The sequence below is a fragment of the Octopus bimaculoides genome, chromosome 8, assembly GCF_046866305.1.
Source record: "Octopus bimaculoides isolate indiv1 chromosome 8, ASM4686630v1, whole genome shotgun sequence".
Taxonomy (NCBI): domain Eukaryota; kingdom Metazoa; phylum Mollusca; class Cephalopoda; order Octopoda; family Octopodidae; genus Octopus; species Octopus bimaculoides.
In genome coordinates, this window is record NC_142935.1 from 56468406 (window position 1) to 56489952 (window position 21547).

The window sequence follows — 21547 nt, forward strand, 5'->3', positions numbered from 1 at the left end:
AGATTATGAAAATACTTATTCTACAACTTACACAACTGAAAGCACATCTCATATGGATTCTGAAGCACTGTCCTGGTTGGAGCAGCAGCAACAAAAGTTAAAGCAGAAGAAAGAAGATGATGATGGAAAACGAAGCCATCAAGAAAAGGCTCTCGTTGAGGAACTGAAGCATGCTCAGACACGGTACGCTACAAAAAAGGGCCAAAGCGATCAAGAAGAACAAGAAGTGATGCAGTCTATATTAATGGCCATCTTCCTCCATCACTTTTGACGGTTACACTGTATACCAGATGTCTATCAGCCCACAGACAACCACTCGTAAGCATCATAGCGTTAATGATGAGGTATTTGATGTAAGTGCTTCCGAGACCCACAGTCGCACCGTGAGCAAGCCTCCTCCATCTCCTGGACCTACTGTCCGGACAACAAGCACCACCACACCTCCTGCACCTGTGCGCACAAGCAGCAAGGACTACATGCAACGGCAACGCTCAAACAGTCGGGATTGGCCTCCGCAGCAGAGGCCTCAGCGCGTCAGTTCATCAACAACCAGTGTAGTTACAACCTCAGAAGGTACAGTGGTCAATGAAAGTCCAGTCATGGCACGCACAAGTCGTAGTAACAGCCGTACTCCCCCTCAATCTCCGCCCCCTGCACAGTTTTCTCCGCCGCCTGTATCAGCAATGCCTCCTCCGCAATTACCAGAAGCTTCTACTTGCAGCACCTATCAAGCACCATCTGTGGTGGAGGAACCCATAGTCCCTCCACAAGAGCAACCGTACCAATACACTCCTGTTGATGAACCCTTAGTTACCGTCTCCGACCCCCCTCCGTATTACAACCAGCCGTATAATGTAATCAACTCAAAGGATGTCATAGATGATAGTTACCCCAGTCCACCTAGCCCTTACCAAACAACACCCACAGAAACAGAGCAGCCCCAAGTTAGTCCTCCCCAATCAGAATCATCTCCATCCCCTCAGATCCAAATCCACGAACAGGGCCCTGTAACAGAGGTGTTTGTACACAGATCTCCAAGTGGTGAGTATTCTCTAAAGACTCATCATAATAAGCTAGAAATTATTATATCTGAAATTAGTTTGTTGTTTTCTGTATCACTGTTATATATCATCAACAGCAACTTAAAAAATGTTAATTATTCTAGGTTAATTGTAATGACGTCTTGATATTAATTGTAATAGCAACTGTCTGCTATAGCTTTACAGGCAGCACAATTTGGCATGCCATTTATTTGGTGTCATAATGGATGATACAGAAAAGGAACAAAAGAATTCATGCTAGGTTAAGTGAATAACTATTCTCCTGCTTATACTGAATAATGTAAATTTTCAAGATTTCATGTAAGCTTTAACTTACTGTTGGGGTTAATGTCTGCCTGAAAGAACTTTCTTTCACATTGAGGAAAGATCGGGATAAGAATAAATCCATTATAGAAATAGGAAATGAAGTGTGTGTGGTTTATATGGAGAGTGGGAGAAAGAGAAATTAGAGTGGTAGTTCTAAGAGGGGAATTTGAAAAGCAATCCAAATATTTATGGAAGTGTTATATCATGTAACTACATCGTTGAGTTAACAGTAAAATTAAAAGTGGGTTGTGGATGTAGTATGGCTGAATGGTTAAGAAGTTTGCTTAGCAATCATGAGGTTCCAGTTTCAATCCCACTGTGTGGCATGGCATCTTGTGAGTAATATTGGGTAGATGGAAACTGTGTAGAAGCCTGGCAACTGGATTGTGCCTGTAATTTTTAAAGTCTCCAGCCTTGTAACATTGGTGTCTTGCTGATTCCACCTGAGAATTGCTTTAATGGTACATGTGTCTATGGAATATTTTACCACTTACACATTGGTTCAATAAGCAGGTAGTTTTGTGGCTTGAACAACTGACTATTCGTTGTTGAAACTAACTGACTATTCGTTGTTGAAACTAACTGTGATTCATTTTAAAGTATTATTCAGTATATTAATTAATGGTAGTCTCTTGAGATCAGGGAAGACCATTCTGCAATCTCTTGCTGAACAGCCTTCACAAATGATTTGCTTATAGTGATTCAGTGTCTGTGCTGAACTGTGCGTCACACATGAGATATCACAGTGATCACAGAGCAACATGAGATGAAGTGTTTTGCCTAAGAACACAACACGCTGCCCATTCTGGGAACTGAACCCACAGTCTCACGGTCGTGAGTGCAATACCTTAACAACTAAGTAAATAGATGAATATAGATAAAAGTTGTTTGAATAAGTCTCCAGCTTTATTGTAAGGCAGAGAGATTGTAACATGTTGAATAAGTCTCTAGCTTTACGGCCGCATGTGGTATATACATTTAACCCTTTAGCATTCAGATTATTCTGCCAAATGTAATGTTTATTTATTCACATTGCTTTGAATTAATCATGCATCATCTTGTAGCTTCAAGATTTCAATGGTGTGATTGTTTATTTTTAAAATGACACTGCAGGGCATGTATGAAAGGCCAGATTGATCATAATATGGGTAGAATATTTGGTCTGGACATGGCTGGTTTAAATGCTAAAGGGTTAAATATCTAGTAGATAATACCTTAAGGTTTGCAGTATCTAAGAGGGAATTGCAGTGGCTGATTCATTTCTATCCCAATCTTTCAGCAATGTTTAAAAAATGTCTTTCACTTTTTTGGTTGTTTTCATTCTATGTCTTCATAAAAATTAACGTCTCTGAATTGTTACTTTTAGATTCATTTTGTGGTAAAAAAAATACTTGAAGTCAGCTGACATTTCTAAGTCTTTAACTGACACCTGAAACATTTTGACTTCATAAATCTTCTGCAAAATATTTAATGTCACCTCTTGTAACTTTGGTGCTCTCTTAGTTAAAATTTTCATTTCTCGATACACTATTCAAATGAAATGATTACCTGGCTTATTTCAAGTTACCTCTCACCTTAAATATAGTTTCCTATTTTCAGAAGTTAGATAAAACCAACTTCCTACATAGCTGACTGATCTACAACAGCTGCAATTCCACAGTAGTCTGCTATTCTGTGACTTTTTGGAGCTTTTCCCTTTTTTTTTTTTTCTTTTCTTTACTTCTTTAGTCTGCTACACAAACTAAATTCTTTACTTATTTAAAATCTCACTTTCTTCTAGCAGAAGATATTTTTCATTGCTGGCTGCCAACAATTTATGTAAACCACTTCTTCATCTGTTAATAATTGTAAGGTTTCTCGCTATGATATTTCAATCTCTATCTCTCACTTGAAAAAAATATAAAAAAAGCAAAAATTGGTAAATACCTTGAGGAATTGGCATTATGGTATTGCTTCTTTGGTATCTTAATAATGAAAACCTGAAGAGGTTGTTCAGGTTCTCACTTCAGGAAATCATTATTGCTGAAGTTTTGAAAGTCAAGGAAAAGTAGTCCTTCGGATCTTGAATTTAATAAACAAGCATTATGTAATTGTGTATATGTATGTATATACCTCTCTACCTATATATATGTGTGTGTGTGTGTGTGTGTGTGTGTGTGTGTATAGACATATCTATAGATATATGCATGTACTTATACACGTTTTACACATAATGCAGTTTACAGTTTGGTTTTCCTGAATTTGTAATGCTTATCACTAAGTCTTTACTTTAGTTCCTCATTTTTTATGGTGTTTTGATTAGTTTAGATCTATGAATAATCTTATTAAGGAAGATTATAATGAATAATAAAGCTCTTCAGGATTTTATACTGTTTATAGTTTGTTTTTTTTTTTCCCCCAATTGACCCCACTCCATAAATCCCTGATCTTCCATATCTAATTATATTTAGTTAGCAAAATATTTCCCAGCTGGTTAGTTTGCTACTCTCCTACCCACTTTCACATACATACAACCACGGATCAGGCCCATTTGGAATAGGTATTGGTAAAGTCTGCTACACAGGTGTTTGGTAAGTAAGGCACAGTTTTCACCTTCATAGAGGCAATTTAACCCGAGAACCAGTAGTAATATATTTATCTTAATACTTTTTACCTTTCTGATAAGTGTCTTGGAGAAACGTATGCAATCGTTGAAAGTAAATTTTCAACTGTAATCGGTTCTCTGGTATAAAGATTCCTCAATGTAAGTGGAATTTTATGTTGCCTTAAGTGAAGCTCTTCTGTTTAAAATCTCCCTTTTTTTTATTTCGCTATTACTTTTAGCATTTTTATGCCATGCTACTTCTTTATTCTTGGCATGTCTTATCTCTTAATTGTTCTTTTAATTTATTATAATTTCCTTCTTAGTTAATTTCTGCTCCTCTATGTTCTTATTTCAACGTCTATTTTTGTTGTCATCGTCAATCTCAATAGTATATCGTTCGTACGTCCTTGTTGCTATTCCTTTTCATGTGTATGTTCTTGCTATTCCTCTAAATACCCCATCTTTAGCTCTACTCGCAAATTGATATGGACCTTTCTGATATGTATCCATGACCTAAACAGATATGATTCCCAAACTATCTCCCGCTTTAACCATAGCTTCATAAACTTCTGTAATCCTAACTGTTATGTAAAATACCCAACTTTAATATTGTCCATCACACAAAAGACAAAAAAAACCCCCCCACAATGAAGAAGGTAACTGTATACTTAAATCTACCGTTCGCTTTTAGATATAGACGATTTGGTGTGTGGTTCACTGCTTTCTGCTTTGGCCATATAGTTTGGTCATGCACTGAAGCCCTTGCTAAAGTTTAAATGTTAATCATTATGTAAACACTTGATTTTTTAGAATTTTTTCTTTTTCAGTTAAAAAGTATTTTTTTTTTTATCTAGTCATGTCTACATAAATAAATAAATAGAATGATTAATGGGGGCAAAAAAACAGCAACAAAAAAAAACCAAATTAATTCTACTTTCAAATTATAAAGCTTTGAAATGCATTTTTCTGGTTTTTCAATCGCTTTTATATATTAGGCTATAGCAATTATCTATAAATTTTCTACATTTTTATTTAAGGTCAAATTCCAAAATTTTATTGTAAAACAAAACCAAAAAATACTTATCGATGTTTCTGAAATATTCAAAAAATGTTTAGTTTTTCAATTTGATTTTAAGGAAATATCTATATAGGAGCAGACATGGTTGTATGGTGAGAAGTTAACTTCCCAAACTCATGGTCTCCGGTTCAATCCCACTGCATGGTACCTTGAGCAAGTGCTTTTCTGCTATAGCCCTGAGCCAACCAAAGCCTTGGGAGTGGATTTGATACACAGAAACTGAAAGAAGCCCATCATACATATATAAGTGTGTGTGTGTGTGTGTGTTGATGTCTCCTTACTTTGACATCACATGATAGTTGTAAATGATTGTCACTACCATGCAAGCAGTGGCCTACATTTCCAATCTTCCATGAAAATATGTCTGGATACAGGGAATATTACCTTGCTTGGAAACTGGTGAGGGTTGGTGATTGGAAGGGCATCTGGCCATAAAAAATCTACCTCAACAAATTCCGTCCAACCCATGTTAGCCTGGAAAAGTGGATATTATATGATGATGGTGGTTTTCCTAAAGATCTAAAATGTCTGAGAATAGTCCCCAGGAAATTTATAAAAGCACCAACTACACTCTCGGAGTGGTTGGTATTAGGAAGGGCATCCAGCTGTAGAAACTCTGCTAAATCAGATTGGAGCCTGGTGTAGCCATCTGGTTCACCAGTCCTCAGTCAAATCGTCCAACCCATGCTAGCATGGAAAGCGGATGTTAAACGATGATGATATATATATATAATGAACTTATTGTATACAGTGCTCAGGTGCACTACAACACATCAGAAAAAGTAACCAAAAGTGCATGAACAGTACATAGAATAATGCACAGGAAGTGGACAGTGGTTGAGTTGTTTAAAAAAAAAAGGGAGGTGGGACATCAGATGTACTGTTGGTGAATTTCAGGGAGCATGGAAGTTTTAAAGGATGTAGTGTCCGACAGTCAACAACTAATGTGGATATTTTATTCCATGCTTCAGCAATTCAGAGCATGAAAAAATGTTTTCGAAAATCATGGGTACTTTTATTTTTTTTTTTTTAATTAAATTATATTTTTGCAATGAACATATATCATGGAAGCTGTATTAGCTATAAAACTGTGATTATAATTATTAAAAGCACAATGACTGTAATAGATTATTGATTCCCAATTGTGCAATATTCTCAGTTCATACATTGATATTTCTACTATGTTTGTGACTTCAGCCATGGTACATTACTGAAATTATTTCAGTTTACATAAATGTTTAATTACAGGAAGGGTGTTAAGCTTGGGAAATGCATGATCCAGTCATTTATATCCAAGCATCTGTATTTACATATCCATACCACTCATTGTAGTATGAGATAATGGCAGAAATATAATAAACCAAAATAATTTGATGGTTTTTATAGGCACAGGCATGAATGTATGGTAAGAAGGTTGCTTCCCAACCACATGGTTCTGGGTTCAGTCCCACTGTGTGGCAACTTTGGCATGTGTTATCACTATAGCCTTGTGAATGGATTTGGTAGATGGAAACTGAAAGAAGCCCCATTGTGTGTTTGTGGCTGTGTTTGCATTCTCCACCACTTGACAACCAGTGTTGGTGTGTTTACATCAGTTCACCAAAAGGGACCAATACCAGGCTTCAAAAGATAAGCATTGGGGGCAATTCATTCGATTAAAATTCTTTGAGGCAATGCCCCAACATGACCTCAGTCTAATGACTGAAACAAGTAAAGATAAAAAATGGATTAGATTTGTTTTATTTATGAGATAGATTTCTCGTTTAGCGACTGATTAACCAGTATTGCTTTATTGAATCAATTTGATTGAAATTGAAGATATCAGATCTAAAATTTATCATTGAGTATTATTATCAGATTAGTAATCCATGTAGACATGACAGATACACGTATTAATTGGGGAAACAGACTTGTAGTCATAACATAGAATGGGTAGAACATTATATAAGCTACAACTGGCAGGTAGATCATAACATCTCACAAAGGCATATGATATAGAAGACATGCAACACGTATGAAACGATATTGTAGGGAGCAGAAGACACATGCAAATACACAATATCAAGGGCAGGATTTTGTGACATTTTTTTTTATAGATTTTATCGCACAAATGAATATGGATCTTAGCATGCTACAAATACGTACCATTGAAGAAGCAGTGATACATCTGGGCAAACTTTCAGAATGAAAGACATAGCTGTATGGTTCAAGAAGCTCTCTTTAGAACCATGAACTTGAATTCCACTGTATAACACTTTGGGCCACTGTCTTCTATTATAGCTCTGGATTGACCAGTGGCTTGTGGGTGAATTTGGTGGATGGAAATTGAAAACTTGTTACATATCTATCTATGTATGTATGTATGTATGTATGTATATATATATATATATATATATATATGTGTGTGTGTGTGTGTATTAATATTATCTTGGTTGAAAAAACTACTAATGTAAATATGTTAATAGTTACCAGGGTAGCAAAAACCACACAAAAACTGGGATGTCATACCCGGTTAATGAGTAGAAATTCCATGATAAAGTGATGTATTTTGAGTAGATATGAAGAATAATAATAAATGGAGCAAAACTCTTTGGAGTAGAGAGCACATAAATTTTGAAACATATGTAGGAATTAAAGGAAGTTATTGATTATATGCATTTTGGTCCATTTATTATTATTATTATTCATATATATATATATATATATATATATATATATATATATATATATGTGTGTGTGTGTGTTGGCAGAAGAATCTGAGAGAATAAGTACCAGACTTTAATAAGTTCTGGAGTCAAGTTGTTTAACTAAAGACCATTCAAAGCATTGCCCCACCATCCAGCATGGCTGTAGTCCAATGACTGCAACAAATAAGTAAAAAAAAAAAGGAAGTCTTAACACATCAAAGAGAATGAGAGACAGACATTACGATATATGAGGTTACATGAAAGAGTAGCATTTCATCTGTTTATGTGTCAATATGTTATAAACAGGATACACACATGTGATGCTGCATCCTAGAAATAAGGAACACAATGGTAATTTGTAAACATGAAAGCAGAAATACAACTTAAATAGATTTTTAGACATCATTAGAAAAAAAGTGCTCCAGCATGGACGCAGTCAAATGACTGAAACAAGTAAAAGAATAAACCAGTGAGGGAGCGTTCTAGTATAGGCTCAGCCTGCTAGAAATGGCAGCCAAACCTTAAAGCACACCGGTCTTAAAAATAGGACTTATTAGAAAATGTAGTCCTAGGTTCGTTCAATCAAGATTGACCTGGGGTTAAACAGCAATCACTGTTACCATATAAAAAAAAAACACATTACATATGATACATGCTCCATCAAACAGACTCCAACAAAATTGGTCTCTGTCGGTAAGACTTGTATCGTTTAATTAAATCCATAAAAAGAGTACATTGAACTTTCCATGAGGAGTTGAAGTCAGTCTTTCTAATTTAGAGGATGTAAAATTTTACTTTTCTACCATTAATATCTCTCCTGTTCACTTTTTCCTGAAGCAGGGCTCCATCCAAAACGATGGGTTTTTCACACACACACACACACACACACTACCCCATTGCAAGTTTACTGTGCTCTTTCTAATCGATTTCAATAAGTATTACATTCAACACAACAGTTCAATCTTATAGGCTGACAAACTTATAATGCTTTCAATCACTGTTTTGCTTTGATTTATTTTTTTTCATTATTTATCTTATATTTTATTTCTGTTTTTTTTTTGTTTTTTTTTGTATATATTCAGCCTCTTTGTTTGTTATTGTTGTTGTTGTAAATGAATACCCAAAGCTTAAATTTTTCTTCAGATTCCTGCATCAATCCGCTTAAATTAAACATTTGTCTACCATGAAATGTACTTTCTTTTAATTTTTTTTTTCTTTATTTCTGTACTTTCATGATACTTGATTGTTCACTAAAAGACTTAAAACAAAAACACTACATAAACAAAACAAAAAAGTCTATTTTGGAATCTTTAAATTTGAATAATGATAATATAATAATAATGAAATTATCGTGTATAGTGCTTAGGTGTCAACTCATCAATGATACATGTACAGTACATAGAATTATGTACAAAAGTCAGGAAAGTGAACCTAGCAATTTCATCTTATGTCTTTGGTAATAGATACTTTTTTAGGTACCCAGGAATTTCTAAAATAATACTTTCAACATACTCTCACTACCTCAGTTCTTTCTGATACTCTTTTACATTCTCACACGCCACTGTGTATCTAGTCTAGTTTAGTTTACTCGAAAATACCCCTTCCTAGAGGATTCTTGGATCCAAAGTACCTGAAAATGGAATCAAAGATTAACATTCTACGAAAGCCATTGTGACATATATGCAATAACACATATAAAGGATAAAGACACCCATCAGTCATGAATGACCATAGGATTGCACCTAGAAAGTTCCCCTCCAAGGCACAACTCCAGGCAAGGTTAATGGAAGACCAGCAGTCGGCCATGCATACCAGTCTTACGTCTCCATGCCACTGATGTTATCCAAGGAAAGGCAAAGGCTGATACAGCTTGGCACCAGTGATGTCGCAACTCATTTCTACAGCTGAGTGAACTAGAGCAACGTGAAATAAAGTGTTTTGTTCAAGAACACGACCAAGTCCGAGAATTGAACTCACTACATTATGATTGTAAGCCTGATGTTCTAACCACTGAGCCATGTGCCTTCACATGCTTATATATATATATATATATACATCAATACACCTGATGTCCCCCACCCCCTTTTTTTATATGACTCTTTCACCTGTTCATTTCCTGTGCATATTCTATGTGCTGCTTATGCACTTTTGGCTACTTTTTTTGATGAGTTGTTGTGCACTTGAGCTCTGTATACAATAAGTTCATTATCATTAATTATCATTTATCATTTTATCATCCACTTTTTGATGTTCGCTTGAGTCAAATAGATGCTTTTCCTGAAGCCAACCCTTACATCTTTCCAAATAAGATAATACAATCCCATGACCAGAAACACGGGAGATTGGAAACAAAGGACACCCCTTGCATGACAGTGACACTCATTTACAGCTATCACATGATGTTAAGCAAGGAGACAGTAACTCACACACACACGTTCATCATCATCATTTAACATTCATTCTCCATGGTGGCATGAGTTGGACAGTTTGACCAGAATGGCAAGCTGGGGAGTTGCACCAGACTCCAGTATGATTTGACATGGTTTCTATGGTTGGATGCCCTTCCTAACACTGTTATATATATATATATATATATATATATATATATATATATATACAAACACACTTACATGATGGCCTTCTTTCAGTTCTTGTCTACCAAATCTGCTCACAAGGTTTTGGTCAGGCCACAGCTATAGAAGACGGCACTTGCCCAAAGTGTTATGAAGTGGAACTGAACACAAGACCACATGGTTGAGAGGCAAGCTTCTCAATCACACAACTACACCTGTGCCTAAACTGTCCAACCCATACCAGCATGGAAAACAGATGTGAAATGATGATAATATATGTGCACACACACATACATATACATATTTATACATATATATTTATAGACAATAACAAATTCAAAGCCCATCCATCATATACTTCAGGCCTATCTCATTTATCAGCATCATAAACAAGATAATAAAATTCACAGACAATTACTAAGCAGAAGTCTACTTGCTGAAAATAAACTTCTTATTCTGAAAGGTAATTTGGCTTCCAACCAAACCATAATAACAACAGAGGAGACTGTATTACCTGAATTGTCTTTTCTCAGACATAAAATTAATTAGCTAATCATGGGGTCAGTACATATGTGTTGTAGCTATGAACATCAAAGCGACTTCATCAGAATCCAAAACAATGGACTGTGCACTTAGCTTAAAGACCCAGGCCATGTAAGGACAATTGCTACAGTGGTTGCAAAGCTACGTTGCATTGAACCCATCCGTCCATCCATCAAAGTCACCCTTTGTCGATCAATCATCTGATGCATCGTCTATCACTAAATCTGACTTCATTAGTCCTCAAATTAATTACTTCACTAGTTTCGGTTTACAGTTGTCTTGAGTGATCAGCTCTATCTACACTGTCTCCGCTACTGAATGAGTTCACCAAGTGTGACCGGTCAATTTTTCAGCTATGATAAGGCAGTGAACCCATTGACTGGCCTGTTAGATAGAAATAGATTAAGTGATACAGGCAGAGAGACAGTGATGAGGTGGGAGAATGAAAATGCAGTAAGCTTCTTTTATCACAAAATAAATAAAAAAAAAAGCTATACATACAGCACACACACACACACACACACACACACACACACACACACACACGTGAAAGAGTATAAAATATGTGTATACATTTATGTATATGTATATATTTGTTATCCTCTGATTTCTCTGCAAATGGAATAACTACTTTGCTAAAATAGAAAGATTCCTTAATTGACTTTCCCAAATGTTATCTTGTTCTTGCTGATACTGTTTAGTCACACAACTAAATTTTATGCTTGTTTTATTCATTTATTTTTTGTTACAATTCTTTTATTTTATTTTAATATAGTTTTTTTTTTGTTTTTTTTTTTAGTTATAATCATTAACATTTTAAAATTATATTTTAATGAAACATTAATGGAACTTTTATAATTTATTTTCTAGAAAATATTTAACCCTGGTTTAAAATATGCATTATATCTATAATTAATTCATTAATTGCTGTTGTTTTGTTCTTTTTCTTTTTTTTTTTAATTTTTCTTTTATTGAGGTAAGAGGTGGAGAAACTGTTTATATTTTTCTTGTATATTGTTCTTTTTGAAGGTTGTTTACTTAACTTTGTTTAAATACAGATTTGAATGTAATTCTATAAAACAGAGGATAATAATTTCTCCCATAATATTATAATAAGTATGGTTTAATGCAACATTCAAATATAGCATATAAAATACTGAAATATAAACCTAATTTTAATTATTGATAATAACAATTAGTAATGTGGATAATAATTTGTAATTAACAAGAATTATTTATTATTTATTGTTTATTATTATTGATGTTGTGATTAATAACATCCTTTTTATTCAATGTGGTTTCTTCATTTGCTTTAATCATAGCTTTGCATTTTCAATTCTAGTATCATCTAACCAGACAACCAAGGAAACGAGTCCTGACCTCGAGCAGCTGGAGGCAGCAATACAGGCCATGCATACCACTGTGAAAGAACCGACACCCCCTCCTGTTCAGCCAACACCGGTATCAGTAGTAACAACACCGCCACCAGCACCAGCACCAGTTGTCCAGCAGCAACAGCAAGAGTTTATTCAACATAAGAGCGAATCATACACCACAGTGACTTCACAAACTTTCGAGAGCCAAAAGCAACAGCATCAACAGTCTGTGAGTACTGTGCAGCGGAGCATGTCCCCCGTGTGGGATAATGTCATAGGCTATCCAACCAATAACTTTGTATGTATTGTTACCACTTTACCACTAGCTTGCTGGTAGTCCCCACCGATCGTTGTGCTACTCTAAATTCAGTATTAGTTTCCTACAGAAAATACTAAGGATGTACACATGTATATCTATGTGTGAGTATACGTATGGTTGAGCCTACACTGACAAACATATATACACATATATATACACTTATAGATGCATTAGCCTCTTCAATGCTTAGATTCTTAGATAAATGATATTTAGTTTTATATATTTGTAAGCGATAATCTTTGTGTGAGAAATAGCAAAAAAATAAATAATAAAACCCTACCTGACAGGGATCAAAGTGTGCATTTCTTGCTTTCTGGGCCTTTTTCGTCTCACATTTTTTATTTAAAAATCTATAACAGCACCCCCCCCCCCATCCACACATATACATGCACATAAACAAATACTCATATATACATGATTGTTGTTCCATTGACACAGTTTGAGCTTGTCAGTTAGCCCTTGCACTTTGCCCTATACCAGTGCACTAGGCCAGTTCTGCAGAGGCAAAAAGTGGGCATCCAGCTTTGCCACATAGCCCATCCACCAGAATCTGTTTCTGATACAGATTATCAGCTAGGTTGAGCAACACCAGTTTCCTATGTTGGATCTTCTTTGGGTCGAAAATTCTTCTTTCAGAACCACAGAATTTTCTGGAGATGTTTATGGTGGAAACTGTATCTGTGTCTATGTATATATAAACACTCGCACACATTACTCTCTTTACTTTTACTTGTTTCAGTCTTTTTGACTGTGGCCATGCTGGAGCACCGCCTTTAGTCGAACAAATCGACCCCAGGACTTATTCTTTGGAAGCCTAGTACTTATTCTATCGGTCTATTTTTGCCGAACCGCTAAGTTACGGGGACATAAGCACACAAGCATCGGTTGTCAAGCGATGTTGGGAGGGACAAACACAGACACACAAACACACACACATATATATATACATATATACGACAGGCTTCTTTCAGTTTCCGTCTTCCAAATCCACTCACAAGGCTTTGGTTGGCCCGAGGCTATAGTAGAAGACACTTGCCCAAGGTGCCACGCAGTGGGACTGAACTCGGAACCATGTGGTTGGTAAGCAAGCTACTTACCACACAGCCACTCCTACGCCTATACAATCTCATATCAAAATACTTGCCATGCTAGTACATCTCCATGTATATATATATATATATATATATATATATATATATATATATATATATATATATATACATATATATAATGCCATGTGTGTTGCAAGGTATTGTATGTAGGTTGTGTAACTTACTACTGTTAGCAGTGGCATTGCCAAGTTTGAACAACCAATGTCTTGCTATGGGTGATTTCAATTTCCCTTTCTGTACTGGTCCTTGTAGCAAGGTGAATAACTCTGCTTTGCTCGAATTTATTTATGACATAGAATGGGACTTACTCTCTCCTTTCGGCTTAAAAAAAAAATACTTCTTTTATGGAATAAAATTTAAAACAACATTATCTCACCTATGCAAATACTGATAAACAGGTGTATGTAAAACAACAGCAAAAAATGTTGCATACTTACTCTTCAGATATTTCATTATGTGTTATTTATTGAATAATAAATTTAATTAAATATCCTTAGATTATTCTGATCATGATCAAAAGTTTACTCAAATATCTCAAGAATATTTAAGTTATTGGTAGGATTTCCTAGATTTTTTAAATTTTTATTTTTTTGAAATGTAGAAATTAACTATTTATTGTTAATCATTACAAGTAATTAACACTTTCTTCAAAGACAATATATTAATATATACTACTTAATTGTAGGTTGTAGTGAACTCATATTAATTAACATTGTTACATTGAAATATAGATGGTTAAGTCACTAATTCTAACTAGGTAATTAATATCCTAGTAACTAATTGTAAAATATTATATTTAATTTAGTTGTTTATTAATAAAATAATATATTAACTTTACCATAACAAAGTATTCAGAGTAGCACAGTCTGTGGATCAAATCCTGTTGATGCCAAAAAACATTCTGCAATAAGAAAATTTTCTTTAAAGAAATCTTGTGTAAATTCTAAAATTTTCTAAATTCTTAATTTGAATATTTTAATTAATTTTAACCAATAATTTTACTAGAAACTCATTTGTTTGTTAATTATTATTCCACATTCATATTTTTATCATTATAACACCATCATCAACAGGATTTTGGACTACCAGACTGTTTGCTTATGCTGTTTTTTTTTCTATGTTTGCTTATATCAGCTGGCCTGTTTTCTCATCTTTATACTTTTGACCAAAATACATTTGTCTTACAATACAAGGCACCTTTTCTATACTGGCCAGGTGTCTATTCTGATCTCTGCAGCTCCAGTTTCTTCTTGCAACTGGTGCAGAAAAATATTATCTCTATGGCTTTATCTCACTTCAGTACCAGTCATATCATAGGGATTGAACCTGTCGATATACTCTTCCCCTATAAACTGTGGGTTAGTTCAAATTACTCCATAAGGAATATAGGGCTGGCTTCTCTGGCATGTATATTTCTCCCTAGATGGGACACTGGTCCAAAATCATTCTCACCACCTGAGCGGTCAGGAACAATATGAAATAAGTGTTTTGCTCAAGAACACAATGCATCACCTGGTCCAGGAATTGAAACCGCAGTCTTACGATAATGAGTCCAGCACCCTAACTACTAAGACATGTGCTTCCATGCACTGCCCCTATAAATTGTGCCAACAGTAAATTATCATTATTTTTGACATACCAAATGGCAATATTTAAGAAAACAGTCCAGCTGGTAACCTGCGTGACTACCAATGTTGTTTGCTTTTCACCTTATGTTGTTTTTTAAGTATTGTAATTGTTGTTGTTGTTGTTGATATCCTTTCCCCAAACACCACCACTGCATGTGATGGCTGTTGAATGTGACATGACACTGCACTTGGTCCACCGGTTTTTGTTTTCCTTTGTGTGTGTTGCCAGCTTGTCACCTCCCTTTTTGGCTGATAGGTCCACCTTTGAATTGTTCTACTTGCATGATTATGGTAGTCACCCATTTTATGGCTTGACCTTCACTATCCACCCTTGTTGTTATTGGTTTGGTATTGTTGCTGGTTTTGACATTGTAGATATAGTTTCTTCACTGTGTGAGATTTTTTTTGTAGACATTCTATCTTCCTCACTGTGTTGTGACATATCTCATTTTCTTGTTTCCTATGTGTTATGTTTTATCAAGAAAATAGAAATGCCTGGATTGTTTTTGTTTTTCTTTTCTCTGTACAAGAAACCTTGATCAACCTAATTATGTATTTTTGCCTTTTGTGTATAAATGAAACTCCTTATCCTTTCGCAATGAGACTAGACAAATATGATTTGGAGGTTTCATCTGTTCGGGATTCATTTAGAAGTGGTTTTATCTAAATATATTTTTATTATCTATTTCACACTTTTTTCAAGAATTGATATTGTTGATATTCACTAGTTGTAAAAGGTAGCGAGCTGGCAGAATCGTTAGCACACTAGGCAAAATGCTCAGTGGCATTTTGTCAGTCTTTACATTCAGAGTTCAAATTCCACCAAGGTTTATTTTACCTTTCATCCTTTCAGGGTTGATAGAATAAGTACCAGTTGAATACTGGGATCAATGTAATCGACTCACCCCCGCTGCCCTGAAATTGCTGGCCTTGTGCCAAAATTTGAAATCAGTATTGACTAGTTGTATTGGTCTAGGCATTACACTGTGTTGTCACAAGCTGATGTCAATTGTGAAAAGGTTAACTTAACAAGAATAGAATCTACAGTTAGAATAGTTACATCTGCTGGTTACTATGACATTCATTATGTAACCTCACTCCATGCTTCTTCATCAAAGGATTCAGCCCTTTTGTCAAGTAATCACTGTTTTATTAAGATGACTTTTTGTTATTTAGTTGAAGAAAGATTCCAGATTTGCAACTACATCTTTATTTTTGGATAAATGCTTTACATTGGAACTGCAATATTACACTTTGAATATGAACATTACAGGGACATGTTATAGGGACTGATGAACAATATTCCATTGTATTCAGCACTCCACAACACAACTTGATCAGCTATGGTGTACATACTTGGAATTATTGCCTCATTGCACAATAAATTTATTTTGAGGCAGCTGCAGTTGATGACAACAGACAAAAAAGAGTAATTTCACTATGTATTCTCATACACTAAATGATGACAAACTAACTTCTGCGAGTGCAAAGGATCTCCTAACATAGTATTTTTACACACCGCAAAAAAAGGAAGAATTTTAACTTAGCCATGTTTCTTGACTAAAAACATGTGATGTTGATAAATATGATATTGATAGTGTAATAATAGAAATTTGATTCATTGAGAAGACAAGTATAAAATTATTGCAGTCATCCAACACAGGTAAAATGTTGATAGTGTTGGTGCAGACACATGGATCTAGTTGAAGAGCAAGCAGTGTGGAAAAAAAAACACATTTACTACATAGAGTGATGATAATCATATCAATTTGATTAGGCATTCTTGAAATAAGGAGTAATAAAAATGTTTGTTATAGTTGTCATTTGAAATTTAGTATTTTTTCTAATTCTAAATGTCTGGCGAAGGAGAAAATTTCCCATTCATTAAATAAATAAATAAATAAATAAATAAAAGAAAGAAAAAAGAAAAAATTGGTCTCTTTGTGAGATATATGCAAATTAAGGAAAGCACAGCTTTGAAATTTGAGTAATGTTCCTGTCCATGATTAAGATAAAGAGCAATTACAATAATCTACATGGGAAGCACCGTCTGTCAATGATGTTAAATTTATTTTTCAAACTTGGTGGTTGTGATAAATAAGAACAGCAAATAAAAGATGATGGAATAGTCGCAGCATTCATCTTCAGTTTGAAAGTAACATGCAATCGAAGTAATGGAGCAATATTCATTGAAATTAAGGAGCAAAACCAAGATTTGTGATTATGGCTCAGCTGCACCTCTGATTCTACACAAAATTAATTTGGGTCACACTTAAAATCTGATTTGGCAGAGTTTCTATAACTGGATGCCCTTCCTAATGCCAGCCACTCTGAGAGTGTAGTGGGTGCTTTTACGTGCCACCGGCACGAAGGCCAGTCAGGAGGTACTGGCAATGGCCACGCTCAAAATGGTGTATTTTACATGCCACCACCACAGGAGCCAGTCCAGCGGTACTGGCAACGAACTCGCTCAAATGTCTTTTCACGTGCCAGGAAGGCGACGTTGGTAACGATCATGCTCAAATGGTGCTATTTACATGCCACCGGCACGGAAGCCAGACAGCTGGTGCTCTGGCAATGATCACGCTTGGACGGTGCTCTTAGTGATCTACTGGCACAGGTACCGTCACGATTTCAAGATGATTCAATTTTTAAGTGGTTCTCAGAAATAAACAATGTTGAAAATCTTTGTCAAAATTATCAATAGACCATTAGATAAAACATATAAATAAAAACTTGCAAGACATTTTTTAATGCAAAGAATCAAGTAAAAGAAGAAATAATCTTTTAAGATTGATCATCTGTGAGAAAGTGGATAATTTCACAACATAGGTTTCATCATTGACTGCAATACCAAGACAGTTGGCTCTGTCCATTTACGTGTGGAGCTTTGCAGAGCAAATATGGTTACCCACCAAAAGAAAGAAATGTCTAATGCCTACTGGAGAGTAGAAGATAATAGAAGAAAATCTGACATGGAATACTATGCCGATCAGAAAATGAAGTGACTAATGATAGTAATGATCTATCATCTTGTAAAAATCAACAACCAAGAAAGTACCACTAAAACTTTTATTTGATTTGTTTCACCATTGACAAAAATCACCATTGACAAAAAAAAGGCTAAATCAGTTTTGGTTACATCTGTAGATGGCTTGACCATGCTGACCATATCTTACATCATGCTTGTATCTTGAAGAATTATACAAGATATGATTTAAATCCTCATCAAAGCTAGTTTATAGAAGAAATCAACTAATGAAATTGTTCACAAGGATAATGCTGTGTCACGTGACAACAAACCTGACCAGGAACTACCTGAACCATGGTACAACCTGTGTAGGTCTATAAGAGCAAACAAGGATGTTTCAGTACCCAGACAATGTATATAGAATTCAGATGAAGAAAAGATATAACATCCGTATGGTAGTATAGCGTACTTCACAGAATTTACATGCTTACCGTATGAGGTCACTCAAGCTGCTATTTAAGGTGGCTACTAAGTCAGTGACTGAAAGTTTGGTTATTAAGTTGAAGAAAGTTCCAGAAGTAAAAGACCTTGCAATTTCAACATTGTTTTAGGTTGACACTTTACAATTGGACTATACTATTGGACTTTGAATATGCATGTCATACAGATGTATTATAGTAGCCATAACACAATGCTCAGAACAGTTATGGACTATGAAAGGATCTAATAGTACTTTCTGATTTTAGCACAAGGCCAACAATTTTGAGGGGGTGGGGAAATCAGTTAAATCAGCCCCAGTACTTGATGGTACTTTATCTTATCAACCCTTAAAGGATAGAAAGCAAAGTTAACCTTGGCTGTATTTGAATTCCAAACTTTAAAAGCCAGAAGAAATGCTGCTAAGCATTTTGTCCAAAGTACTTAATGATTCTGTCAGCTCATTGCCCTGAAAAATCTAATAGGTAACAATATGATTTCTTGAATTGGAAATCAGAAATATAAGAACTTTAGTATGGAGACTTAATTAGTACAAAATATACAGTATCAGTTTTCTTGTTAATCAGATGTCACTGACACTGCCATAAACTATGGTCTTGAGATGGTTAATCCCCATTATTTTATAATAATAATAATGATGATAAACTTATTGTATATGGTGCTCAAGTGCACTACAACTCATTAGAAAAAGTAGCTAAAAGTACATGAACAGTATTCAGAATAATTTACAGGAAGTAAATAGTGAATGAGTCACTTAAAAAAAGGGAGATGTAGGGGACATCAGGTGTACTGTTGGCGAATTTTAAGAAGTATGGAAGTTTTGAAAGATGTAGTGTCCCGACAACTAACAACTGATGTGGGTAATTTACTCTATGCTTCAGTAATTCTGAAATAAATGTTTCAAGATCCTTACTTCTTTGCTCCATATTTTGCATTGGTGTTGTTTGTCTATATCTCCATCATTGAACGGAACCTCTTTGGAAGGCTACACAATATCTAGCAAAAGATAATGCTTTCAAACGTATCATAATATAGTTGGGCTAAAAAATTAAAAAATCCCTTTTTTAAATTTATATTTATGTATTTATTTTGTAATTTGTTTTTAACTGCTCTTATCTTCCTGAGAGTGACTCTGCAAAGGAAACATCCTGTTTCATTGCTATCATATCATTTTGTCATCAGTGATGTTTTCCTTATATGATTTTCATCTTTACATAATTCACACCCACCTCTCTCCATCTACCCATTCCAATGTCCCCACTGACACTCCCCCCACCTTCAGCCTACATCTATCTACATGTCAATTATTACCCAGTTATGTTCATAGTAAGATCATTTAAGGATGACACAGAAATAATACCATTTTCTAATTAGGCTTGTTTTAAACGTGAAGGAGTAATTAAATGAAAACTATGAAAATGACTTGTTGAAAAGATAGATTACATCTGGGATGACAACCATGTTACAAACTAATATGCAGATAGCCATTGCACATATAATTGGTTTCATTGTTGCTGCATTTATCTTCTCACTGCTGTCATTTGATTCATGTATATCACTTTCTATCAATGTCTTTCTGTAAATCCATCAGTAGTTCTGTGGGTGGCATCCGCTTGTATTACATTTATCTTCTACTATTTCTCTTACTACCTTCTCTTTCTATCTATCTTCAAATTTTTCTATACTTCATATTATTCTCTTTTTCCCCTGACCTCCCTCTCTCCCTCTTTCTATCTCACTCTCTCTCTGAATCACAATCATTTTCTCATTTTCACTTGCTGTTGGTAGAATCATTAGAGTGCTGTAGAAAATGCCTCATAGCATCAAATGCTGTTATACACTGCTAGTTACAATGCATTTCCAATTTTGTCTTCATTGCACTATCTTTTTCTGGACCCTAAATTGCCTGATTAAATCATCTCTCCATCAAGCCTTCTAAGCAGTTTTTTCTGATCTTTTGGATACCACTCATAAACTGCATGGGTTCTCCTGTTTGTGAAACTTAAAACTTGTCCAGCCCAGCAGAACTTGTGCTTTCAGTACTAGGCAGAAGACTACACCAGACTTCAGAGTCTGTTTTCGCTTGGTTTTTACAGCTGGATGCCCTTTCTAACACCAGCCACTCCTCAGAGTGGACTGAGTGCTTTTTACATGGCATCAGCACAGGCAAGGTCAGTTTTAGCATGGTTTTTACAGCTGGATGCCCTTCCAAACACTAACTACTTTACAGTGTGAACTGGATACTTTTTAGCACCAGCACTGGAAGGGTCTGTCTCCTTGAGCTTCCTCACTGGCAATGGTATTTCTGATTTTCTGTCCATGATCACTCTGATGACTGTTCAGTCCTGTTGCAGATCTTCATAGTTTGAAGCCTAGATGTCAGGCAAAAGTTGTGACTTGGTTGATCAGGTCACTTTGTAGAATGAGATGTTCTCCAATCAAAGTCTCAAATGTTTTTTGACTTGAAGTTGAACCTTCTCATTAGGTCTTCACGTCTTGCCATTTTTCCATCAGCTTGGCACCTCTAGTGGATGAAATGACAAATGAGGTCACCATTTAAAGACATGTGAATTTCACTGAATTCTAGTGATAAATGATTGTACAGCCTAAGTACCATTCTCTCAGTCTCTGGATTAGTACCTAGGTACAGGCCAAAGTGAGATGACCAGTAATCACATGAAACCACAGCATCCTTCTAGGAAAGGGACGTTGATATGTGTTGAGCACAGGTATAGATATGTGGTAAGAATTTTGCTTCCTAACCACATGGTTCTAGGTTCAGTCCCACTGTGTGACACCTTGGTCAAGTAT

The 21547-nt window shown here is 35.2% G+C and overlaps 1 protein-coding gene across 12 annotated transcripts in view; it reads left to right on the forward strand.

Moving 5' to 3' along the window:
* Positions 1–281: 281 nt before the first annotated feature.
* Positions 282–21547, forward strand: part of LOC149134415 (uncharacterized) — a 79949-nt gene continuing 58683 nt past the window's right edge. For 4 of the 12 annotated variants that reach the window (XM_089356514.1, XM_089356518.1, XM_089356515.1 and 1 more), the window contains exons 1-2: positions 282–573; positions 12175–12437. In XM_089356514.1, the coding sequence (XP_089212640.1) occupies positions 291–573; positions 12175–12437 (546 nt within the window). In that variant the 5' untranslated portion in view covers positions 282–290. Of the gene's footprint in view, positions 1042–12174; positions 12507–21547 lie in introns of all 12 variants that reach the window. The other 8 variants (XM_089356509.1, XM_089356511.1, XM_089356512.1 and 5 more) reach the window with 3 other exon arrangements.